The sequence below is a fragment of the Diabrotica virgifera genome, chromosome 7 (genome assembly GCF_917563875.1).
Source record: "Diabrotica virgifera virgifera chromosome 7, PGI_DIABVI_V3a".
In the NCBI taxonomy this organism is placed as follows: Eukaryota; Metazoa; Arthropoda; class Insecta; order Coleoptera; family Chrysomelidae; genus Diabrotica; species Diabrotica virgifera.
Genome location: NC_065449.1, coordinates 250,249,550 through 250,261,611, shown reverse-complemented (window position 1 = coordinate 250,261,611; position 12,062 = coordinate 250,249,550). Strand labels below are relative to the sequence as shown.

The 12,062-nt window shown below is 31.6% G+C and overlaps 1 protein-coding gene across 1 annotated transcript in view; it reads left to right on the top strand.

Moving 5' to 3' along the window:
• LOC126888423 (uncharacterized) overlaps positions 1–12,062 on the top strand; it is a 50,780-nt gene that overhangs the window by 22,316 nt on the left and 16,402 nt on the right. The window contains exon 2 of the mRNA XM_050656676.1: positions 6,499–6,649. Coding sequence (XP_050512633.1) covers positions 6,499–6,649 — 151 coding nt within the window. The remainder of the gene's footprint in view (positions 1–6,498; positions 6,650–12,062) is intronic.

Below are 12,062 nucleotides of genomic sequence, written 5' to 3'. Positions count from 1 at the left end.
AAATTACAATCTTCGTCTAAATACAAAGTAGCAATCTCAGGAATTAATGTAATGGTGATATTCTTATACTGACCTACTTTTGTCAAAACTTTACTTGCCATTTTGACAGTACTACAAGTGTCAAATAAATCTTTATGATGTATAACATTTTTGTTGTTCTGAAGCTATTTTCTTGTGGCATTTTTATAATCAAGTATATTCAAATGGGAAATAAGCCACAATTTTACCTAAAAATGATTTTATTAACGTTTCGACGCCCAAGTCGGGTGTCGTTGTCAAAATACAAAATAATACTAAATAAACAAAAATGTTGTTGCTTAGTAAAAAATTCTTCTAATAATTTATTTAATCTGACTCATTTATATCGGCAATTCAGACACGTATTATACATTTTAAAGTAGACGACTTTAAAATGATATTGCCAATATTGATGAGTTGCGTTCCTGGGACGACTTTACTAAAAGATAGTTCATTCGATTACATGAAATCAATCCCAACTCAAGAATATCCGCCACAAAAAATCATAGCATGTGATCTGTCTTTAAAAAGACAACCAAATGCAACGGTGGCACTGAAATTCTCGCGTTAGAGATTCCATAGTAAATCACGAGGGAAAACCAGGAAAAAACCTCGTGATACTATCCCGACATCGTAAGTATTTGGGTTTACATTTAGTTTACTCTCAAAACTAATACCAAATTCTGACTTGATATTTTAAATTTTAAATAATACTAAAATACTAAATATGTACTAACTCGATATGTTACTGGTTTACTAATTGTGGTATTTTCTTTCTATTGACTTCCTCCTTTAATATGGGTAACCATATCCTACTGCATTCTACCGAGGAATTTGCGACACAATTGGTTTCATTTAGCATAATTAGAGCCGCTTCTTTGATTTTTCTCTTTTTACTATCTGCTTCTTTTAGGACTATACTTGAATCTCTCCACTGAACTCTATGTTCATTATCCCATGCGTGTTGACATATTTGAGATCTATCAAATTCTCTATTTTTTATATAAGACTGATGTTCATTTACTCTAACGTCTAATGGTCTTGACGTTTCACCTATATAAAATTGTTCGCATTCACAAGGTATTTTATAAATACAATTTTTTGTTCTTTCTTGTTCACTGTTAGGTTTAGTTTTAGATAGAATAGATCTCAATGTGTTTGTTGTTTTGAATGTTGTTGATATGTTGAATTTATTTCCTATTGTTTTAAGTTTCTCGGATAGTCCTTTTACATATGGTATTGATATTTTCCTCGTATTATTTCTTGTGAATGTTGTAGGATCCCGTTCTAAGTTGTTCTGTTCCATTCGATCCAATCTTGACAATTCCTTATTTATAAACGATATGGGATAATCATTTTTTAATAAAACAGATGTTAACAATTGTTTTTCTTCTAAAAATGAATTTTCGTTAGAACAAGTAATTTTGGCTCTATCATATAAGGATTTAATGATTCCCTTTTTAACGTTGATGTTATGATTTGATTTGTAATTGAGATATCTGTTGGTGTGTGTTGGTTTTCTAAATAAATAAAGAACAAAGAATTGTATTTATAAAATATCTTGTGAATGCGAACAATTTTATATAGGTGAAACGTCAAGACCATTAGACGTTAGAGTAAATGAACATCAGTCTTATATAAAAAATAGAGAATTTGATAGATCTCAAATATGTCAACACGCATGGGATAATGAACATAGAGTTCAGTGGAGAGATTCAAGTATAGTCCTAAAAGAAGCAGATAGTAAAAAGAAAAAAATCAAAGAAGCGGCTCTAATTATGCTAAATGAAACCAATTGTGTCGCAAATTCCTCGGTAGAATGCAGTAGGATGTGGTTACCCATATTAAAGGAGGAAGTCAATAGAAAGAAAATACCACAATTAGTAAACCAGTAACATATCGAGTTAGTACATATTTAGTATTTTAGTATTATTTAAAATTTAAAATATCAAGTCAGAATTTGGTATTAGTTTTGAGAGTAAACTAAATGTAAACCCAAATACTTACGATGTCGGGATAGTATCACGAGGTTTTTTCCTGGTTTTCCCTCGTGATTTACTATGGAATCTCTAACGCGAGAATTTCAGTGCCACCGTTGCATTTGGTTGTCTTTTTAAAGACAGATCACATGCTATGATTTTTTGTGGCGGATATTCTTGAGTTGGGATTGATTTCATGTAATCGAATGAACTATCTTTTAGTAAAGTCGTCCCAGGAACGCAACTCATCAATATTGGCAATATCATTTTAAAGTCGTCTACTTTAAAATGTATAATACGTGTCTGAATTGCCGATATAAATGAGTCAGATTAAATAAATTATTAGAAGAATTTTTTACTAAGCAACAACATTTTTGTTTATTTAGTATTATTTTGTATTTTGACAACGACACCCGACTTGGGCGTCGAAACGTTAATAAAATCATTTTTAGGTAAAATTGTGGCTTATTTCCCATTTGAATATACTTGAGTATAAAATTTTGTAAATTTTTTGGAAACAAATAAGTGATATCATCTGATAAAAATCTAATTGTTGTTAGTTTAACTACCTCTAAGCTATCTTCTTCACCAAGTTCCAAATGGATCCGTACCTGCTGTGACATTTTCACGTCTTCAAGGTGACCAAAAACCGATTTATAATGTTGAAATCTTGGGAACTGGGATTACAGACTAAACACCGTTTTTCCTCCTTAAAGAACAAAATTTATTAGTTTTGTATACAATTATATCAAATATTTACATACCTACCTTAAAGAAAATCGGTTTTATAAGTCTTTAACTATTCCAATCTTTAAATTAACAATAAAAAATAATACATTAACAAATTTAAACAATAAAAATTATCAGAGATGTACAAAAATATTAAATTAGATTTTAAAATTGACGGAACAAGATTTATGTCAATTTAGTGTCAGAATATTTATTATTCTTCTATTTCTTTATAAATATCCTTCAGCCTTTTATATACCAGTTTCATTATTACATATATAGCTCCAACCAGAGGCTCCAACAAGGGTGGTTTTAAGAGTTGAAATATTATGATAGTATATCTAAAAGCATAAAACAATCATTCTGTAACTAATAAGTGTAGTATAATTTAGTATTCTTTTGTCATTGTTTATTTTATTGATTAATTGTTTTGTCATTTAAATTAATTCTACTGTCAAGTTTTATGTGAATAAAAGCCTAATTTTGTAAAAGGCATTTTTACTACAATTTTATTCACATAAATATACCAAATATACAATGGAGAAGTACTTTAGACCTGATAAACTAGAGGCTGATCCAAACTCCCAAACTGCCGCCAAAGAATTTAAACACTGGTACGAAACATTTAAGAATTTTTTGGAAAGCAATAAATCTACAGAAAAATCGCTAGAAGATAAAGACAAGTACATGCTTTTAATCAATTTTGTCTCACATTCAGTATATGATTACATAAGCGAAGCAAAAACATACATTTCTGCTATCAAAATTTTGGAAGAATTGTATATTAAACCTACAAATGAGATTTACGCAAGACATATTCTAGCTACAAGAAAACAACAAATAAACGAATCTATAGATCAGTATGCTCAACAGTTAAAGCTTTTGGCTAAAAATTGTAATTTTAAAGCAGTTTCTTCAGAAGAAAATAAAAATGACTATATTCGTGATGCTTTTATTAATGGTCTCGTTCAATCTAATATGCGTCAAAGATTACTAGAGTTTAGTTCTTTATCTTTGGACGAAGCATTATCTAAATCTAGATCTTTAGAAGATTCTCAAAAACAATCTGATACATATCATGCAGCATTAAATAATATAGCATCTTGTAGTCATCCAAATTCAGAACAAACTACTTTAGCTTCTGTTCAAACAAAACCTGGTCAGACTTGTTATTTTTGTGGACATCCAAGACATCCTCGATCTGTATGTCCAGCAAGGGCTGCGATTTGCCAAAACTGTCATAAAATTGAACATTGGTTTAAAATGTGCATGCAATCAAAGAAAAGTCAAACGAGATCAACTTATGCATCTACAATGGTAATCGCTTCTTCAATGGAAACACCTCAATCGCTTTCAAAATGTATAGCCAAAGTAACAGTTAACCAAATTGATGCCAACGCTTTAATAGACACTGGAAGCTCAGATACTTTTTTAGATCATGAATTCGCTATTAAAAATAAGCTTAAAATTTTTCCAATACAAGGGGTCCAAGTTTCTATGGCATCTATGTCATTCTCAGCTAATATTCAAGGCTATTGTTTAATAAACATTCAGGTTGATAAAGAAAAATATGATCAAACAAAAGTTTTAGTTTTATCCAATCTTTGTACAGATGTGATTTTGGGTCAAGATATTATGAAACAACATGAAAGCTTAGAAGTTAAATTTGGAGGACCAAGAAGACCTCTTAAGATATGTTGTCTTACTGAAGCTAAAATTAAGCCACCTTCGTTGTTTGCCAATTTAACAGAAAATTGTCACCCTATTGCTACTAAATCTCGCAGGCATTCACAGGAAGATGAAGAATTTATTAAACAAGAAATAAAACGTCTCCTTAAAGAAGAAATTATTGAAGAAAGTAAATCACCTTGGAGGGCCCAAGTGTTGGTAACTAAAAACGAAAATCATAAACGTCGGATGGTAGTTGATTACTCTCAAACAATAAATAGATTCACATTACTTGATGCTTATCCGTTGCCGAATATTGATTCACTGGTGTCTAAGATAGCAAAATATAAAATTTTTAGCTCATTTGATTTAAAATACGCATATCATCAAATACCAATTTACGAATCTGACAAACTATTTACAGCTTTCGAGGCAAGTGGAGGCCTTTACCAATTCCGTCGTATTCCTTTTGGAGTTACCAATGGAGTATCATGTTTTCAGAGAGCCATTGATTCTATCATAAAAAAAGAAAATCTACAAGGTGTTTACGCTTATTTAGATGATGTAACAGTTGGTGGTGAGGATCAAGATAGACATGATTTAAATTTACAGAATTTTTTAAATGCTGTTAAAAAATATGGGTTAACTTTAAATCAAAATAAATGTCACTACAATCAAAAAATTATAAATATTTTGGGATATACAATAGAAAACTCTACAATGAAACCTGATCCAGACAGATTGAAGCCTCTACTAAATTTACCAGTTCCGAATGATTCTAAAAGTCTTCAGAGGGCACTTGGAATGTTTTCACATTACTCAAAATGGGTTAATAATTTTTCAGCAAAAATTAGAGGTCTTATAGATTGCGAACTAGCTTTACTTCACAAGAATTTATTAATTATCTACACTCTAAAGGAATATCTTCAAGTAGAACAACACCATATAACCCTGGAGGAAATGGTCAAGTCGAGAGATACAATGGAATTATATGGAAAGCAGTGAATCTAGCATTGAAAACCAAAAATTTAGACATCACTAAATGGGAGACTGTTCTAGCAGATGCTCTGCACTCTATAAGAAGTTTACTGTGTACAGCAACCAATTGTACACCTCATGAACGTTTGTTTACGTATCAGCGAAGATCAACTAGCGGAACTTGTATTCCATCATGGCTTAAAGATTCAGACAAAGTATTACTAAGAAAATTTGTACGAAAAAGTAAGTTTGATCCTTTAGTTGAAGAGGTTGATCTTTTAGAAGCCAATTCAGATTACGCCTTAATACAGTATCCAAACGGAAAGAAAAGTACAGTTTCAACGAAGCATTTAGCTCCTAGAGGTGACCTGAAATTATTGAATCAAGATAATGATGAAGATGAAAATGAAAGTCCAAATAATACACTAGAGAATTCCACTACTGAATCAATACCAGAGGACATAGAAAATTTATCTATTCAAGAACCCAATCAAGTACCTGATGATAATCATGAACCAAGATTGGAAAATTCAGATTTTCAATCTAGCCGTAAATCAGCTAGAACTAAAAATAAACCACGATATTTGCAAGATTTTGTTCAAAAATAGGGCCGGGTGAATGTAGTATAATTTAGTATTCTTTTGTCATTGTTTATTTTATTGATTAATTGTTTTGTCATTCAAATTAATTCTACTGTCAAGTTTTATGTGAATAAAAGCTTAATTTTGTAAAAGGCATTTTTACTACAATAAGTAACAAATGTTGACAATATTAAAGTTTAAAATGTTATTTTGTAATTTCTTACAATTAGGGGTAGTTTTCACCCTTAAAAAACCAAAAGCGTACAACGGCTCAATATAGAAAATGAACTAGAGGGTGTAATGAGCCTAATCCCAAATTTTTGTACAAATCGATGCTGGACGAAAAAATTGCGAGGTTTTGCCATTTTTTCAGCTTCATTTCCTCGACTACCTGTAACATTCTAACTAATTTTGTAATGTGAAGCTCAAAGTTGGCTACAATTTTTATTGACACAATGTTTATCTCGCAAGCCCGCGGCTCCTCTATTTTATCGTCAGCAGCGTTACCAAATCGTACCGTTTAACTGGATCACCTTTTATTATAGCATCCGTTCGCTACCCGACATGCCAACAACATCCGTGGGAACAATACCCAAGCCACCAAAACCCGAGGCAATAAAATCCGAGGCAACAAAGTCCGAGAAAGTTGCCGTGTCATCGACTAAAAGAGAGAGAGATTGGGATTCGGACTCTGAGGTTAGTATTGATAATCTAGGCTTAGTTTCATTCTTTCTGGGGACTTTCCCTACTTTTTAAAAGTTTTATATTTTTAGATCTTCCTATTTCTTCTTCATGTGCCGTGCTCGATTATCGAGCGTTGGCTATCAAATTGGCTATAGTAATTTTTTGTTGACGGCCGCTCGGAAAAGGGATGCAGAGGATCTGTTAAACAATTCTCTCAGGTTTCTAAGCCATGACGTTCTTTTTTGACCTGGTCCACTTCTTCCGTCTACCTTGCCTTGTAATATTAAATGGAGTAGGTATATTTCCCATTCAATGCAAAACAACTTCGTTATGAATTCTATCCACCAAACAGTCAAAGAGAATCGTAGGATTCTCTTGGACTTGATTAATTATGTAATACCAATTTTTATGGCCAAATTGTATAATATGGAACTTAAATCCGTGTGATCAGTGGCGTAGCGTAGTAGGGGCGGCAGGGGCAGTCTGCCCCGGGCGGCACTTTTTAGGGGGCGGCAAAATTTAACAATGAATAATAAAAATATTTTGTCAATATTTGAACCATTTTATATTTTTATCGCAACTACAAATTCGGACCGATTGAAAGGAGCACGGAATTTTTCATTACATAGGTACTTCTTTTGTGACGAATTCGGGGAATTCCTTTTCTTTGAATGATATTTTGTAGTGACTGGCAACAACGTCTATACTGACTTGTGGGAATTCCCCGTTTATGGCTATAAATCGGCACAACTTTTTTCGGCAATTTAGAACGTTGCTATTCTTTTTTTTGAAGTTATACTTCTTTACGGGCGTAATGACGGTGAAATTTTATATGGGAAAACCTAGCGACCGGGCGCATGCGCATTATAACTTTGTTCTGATTGGATGTTCAAATGACATGACAAAAATTATCCAATATGGCAGCTGTGGCACAGCTGTGGGACTGTGTTTGGTTATAATGTATGCTTGTTGCGTTTTAAAATTTGTAGGAAGAGAAACAACAAACAAAAACTTAGTTAATGGTTATACTGCCTTTTTAAATAGTTTTCATATTATATTTTTGGACTTATTTACATAGAAGAGATGATTGTTACATGCCAATGTGAAAGCTCATCAAACTGTGCCTAGTATGAGTGCCGCAGATCTCGCTTATTCAAAGCTAAAGAATCTTTCACTGGTAAGTGTTTTATAAATAGTTGATCAAATTTTGTTATGATATTTGAACATAGCCACTTTGCACGACGTAAGTGATTGCGAAATTTATTAGTCGTTATACGGGCTCCGATACCTACCTTGAACCTACCAAAATACATAAGTAGTATGTAATACTTTTTTTTACATAATTTGATTACCATCAAAATTTCTATCAATATACACCTAATATATTGTCTTCTTACCCTATGTTTTGTTGTATTTTTTCAATTGTAAATCATTTCAATTCAAAATCAAAATAATTTGATTTACATAAGTTAAAAATGTCAAAAGGTTAATCTGTTTAGTTAGACGATCTTCGCACATAATGACAAGCTGTCTCTGTGGCGCAGTTTTAATGCGAGTGAATCCCAATACAACGCAAATACCAGCCGCGTGGTAAGTTGGTTCGAATCCCAATAGAAACTTTTATTTTTTTATTTTTTTTATATATTTTATGATTGTAAGTATATTTATTATATAATTTTATTTTCAGAAAATACGTATTTAGTTAAAAAATTTTCCGACAATTAATGTTCAGAAATCATTTATGGCATTTTTAATGTGTTTGTGTGTGTTTTATTTTTTATTATTTTAATTTTTGGCACTGTTTTAATAAAAATGTTTGAGAAGTATTAAGTATAAATTAATTTAATATTTAAATAAAATATAAATAAAAAGTATATTAATTTCGTTTATAATCATATAATCATATAATAGAAGTATAACTTCTTACGTGCGTACAAAGTACACACACATTCTTTTTTTTTTTTTCTCGACACATCGTTGGGAAGTTCTGATAGCAGCTATAGGCCAAAGAAGGATTCAAGACACGCGGTGGAGTGCAAGAGGCGATGCCGTAAATGTGACATGGCATTATTACAAAGACATTCTCGTCACTTTGGAAAAACTGACAGAAGCAGGTGAAAGCTTATACACTAGGACATATGCAGGTGCTTTACTAGTTTCGATGCAGTCATTTTCCTTTCTTTGTTTTTTGTTTGCCTGTGGCAACCGTTGCTACATGAAGTGAATGATGCACAAAAATACAAACAAGGAGACTTGACACAATATTGTGCGCTCAGAAAGTAAATGCTTTGCAGATGATATTGACAGAGAAAAGAGAGGAATGGGCAAATGGCGCTGTAGGGTATGCAAATATGTGTGAAGAACTTGGAATTTCCATAAAACCTCGGAGGCGCATACCAAGAAAGCATATTTTCGATGACGGAAAAATGAGTTGAGACGAAAGCTGTTTTCTTCGTTAGATAGAGTTATTGTAGAAAATCGTGAGCATTTTTAACAGCAACAGAATTTAACAGATAAGTTTGTTTATCTTACGCCGGCTATATTATTAGATCCAGACAACACAGGCAACGAAATTGATTAATGCAGACTCACTTGAACTATTTAAATTTATTGTTAAATCCAAGCTGGAAGATACTCTGCCCAATATTTTAATGATGTTCCGAATATTTTTCACAGTTGCTATAAGAAAGGCCAGCTGTGAGAGGAGTTTTTCAAAATTGAAAATGGTTAAAAATTATTTAAGATCGACAATTATTAGTACTCTGTACTCTAAGACTAACTAATTTGGCTATTGTGTCTATTGAGCAAGAGGTGTGTGATGCGATAGACAGTGATGGTGCAATAAAATATTTTGCTCTTAAAAAGGTAGACGTATAAATTTTTAACTGAAGACGGAAGTTTTGTTTTTAATTCTAACAAATACTCATATTACTTTTCAATAGAAATAAAAATATAACATTATAGTATCGTTCTAGTTCTAATTAAAAATTGATTTTATTTAATTTTGTCGATCGTCAAGGTGTACCTAATCTTAAGTGATAGGTACCTAAGTTATATCAATGTATCTAATTGGTTAAAGTAAAAGAATTTTTGTATTAATAAACGTGATTGTAAAACTTAGATAAACTTTTTTATTTAAAGTCCAACCTGTATAATGCAAAATAATAATGACTGTTCTCGGCGAAAAGTTCTCTATAATTAATGTATGTAATTGTTATACAATAAACTAAAATACCTAAATAAGAGGGCGGCAAAATTGTCTTCCGCCCCGGGCGGCCGACACTCACGCTACGCCACTGCGTGTGATAACACTGTAATGGTATTTTTTTAACAAGTTTTTCGCGTTTTGTGATAAACGAAAAAGTTAGAGAAAGCCAGTTTTGATTCTGTGGTTTCTTGTGGTGTCTTTGTATTTCGTTTATTTTTATTTTTTATCTATATCTATACAGGGTGAGTCATGAGGAACTGTACATACTCCTACCTCGTATAGAGGCCCCTATGGGGAATAACAAATGACCATTAAAAAGTGTCTGCTCCTATTGATTAATAATATACAGTGCGAGTTGTTCATTTTTACAGATATTTGTATGCGTCATAATTTTTGAACGGTAAGATCGATGTGTCTCTTATTTTGGTTAATCGTTACACTATTACCACCCAATCAACTGATTTATTTAAACTAGGAAAAAATCAGGTCCGGCGTTAAAAAATTAGTTCGTTTTGGTCTTAGAAAAAAAGTTCACCCTGTATACGGTTTTTGAAAACTCTAATAAGAATTTTACAAATTAAACAAATATGCAATTAAAATGGCATATTTATATTTCCCCACACGATTACCTAATTTTTTATAAAAAAATCAAAGACTATGAATTAAAAGTTTGGTGAAGTGAACCATAGATTTAAAAAAATTAACTTTTTTTACAAAAATCAATTTTTTTTAACAAATATTTAATTTATAAGTTACCGCCCAATCAACTGATTTATCCAAATCAGGCCCGGCCTTAAAAATTAGTTCGTTTTAGTCTTAGAAACAATTTCACCCTGTATACGGTTTTTGAAAACTCTAATAAGAATTTTACAAATTAGACAAATAGGTAATTAAAATGGCATATTTATTGTTTTCCCCTCGCGATTACTGAATTTTTTATAAAAAAAAAATCAAAGACTATGAATTCAAAGTTTGGTGAAATGAACCATAGATTTAAAAAAATTAACTTTTATTACAAAAATGTATTTTTTTAACAAATATTTAATTTATAAGTAATAATACTACCACTGATCGTGCTATACGTTTTAAATAATATTTTTAATAACGTTTTTAGCCAATTTCCAGAATTTCAAAAGGAACAGTTTCCTATATACCAGGGGTGGCCAAACTGCGGCTCGCGAGCCACATGCGGCTCTTTGAAGGATTACTTGTGGCTCTCGATTGTACTTTCAAGTTATTTTTCAATTTTGTATTAGGTATGATTTAAAAAAATGATTATCGTTCCATATGTGTTTCAAAATGTCTTTTAATTTACTGACAACAAACATGAAAGATTTTGTAAAATTCCATTTCCATCCAAGATAAGAATGATATGACACACCGAAAACTGCGCTAATGAACATTACATAAGAGTGGCGCAATCTAGAAGTCAGTAATCGACCGAATTTAGACCGATTTTTGTATAACCCTTGCTACGGATGTAATTTGTAATTTTGATTAGGCACACATTTTACATCTTAGTCATTTTACTCGACTTAAAATTTTTTTTTACAATATTAAACTAGAAAAACTTAACAACTAGGTATATAAAAAAGCCGGAAGGAATATTGACCGAACTCCGAAATAGATTTGAAGACTTAATATGTTAAATCGTCTCTTCATCTTTTTCTGAATTCATTTGAAATGAACATAGCTCATAAGGTGAATTTTTTAATATTACCAATATATGACCCAAACAACATCTGGAGAATTAAAATTAATAGAGACGCAAGAAGATCAAGCTCGAAAATAAAACGTATAAGTCGACGCCGAATACCGAATTTTGGAAATTTGTACCAGAATTTAGGTGCCCTAAAAAAGGATGCTTGTCGAATTATTTCCATATTAGGAACAACGTACTTGTGTGGCCCATTTTATTCCATTTTATAATTGGTGAAATCCTAACACCTATCAGTATTACCTAACCAGCATCTAAAAGAATTGCTGAGAAGTACTGCCACATATTAATCACCAAATTGTAAAGAATTATCAAAAGAAGGAAAATAAAAATGTAATTAAGTTTTAATATTTCGTGATTTTATTTCGGGTTTCAGTAAGCAAAAGTTCTATTAAAAAAATTGTAAATACCTTCTTTACATACTTTTTGAATACCTATTTGATTGCGGCTCGCGAAAAACTTCAACTTGTGAAAAGTGGCTCGGACTATTAAGGAGCTTG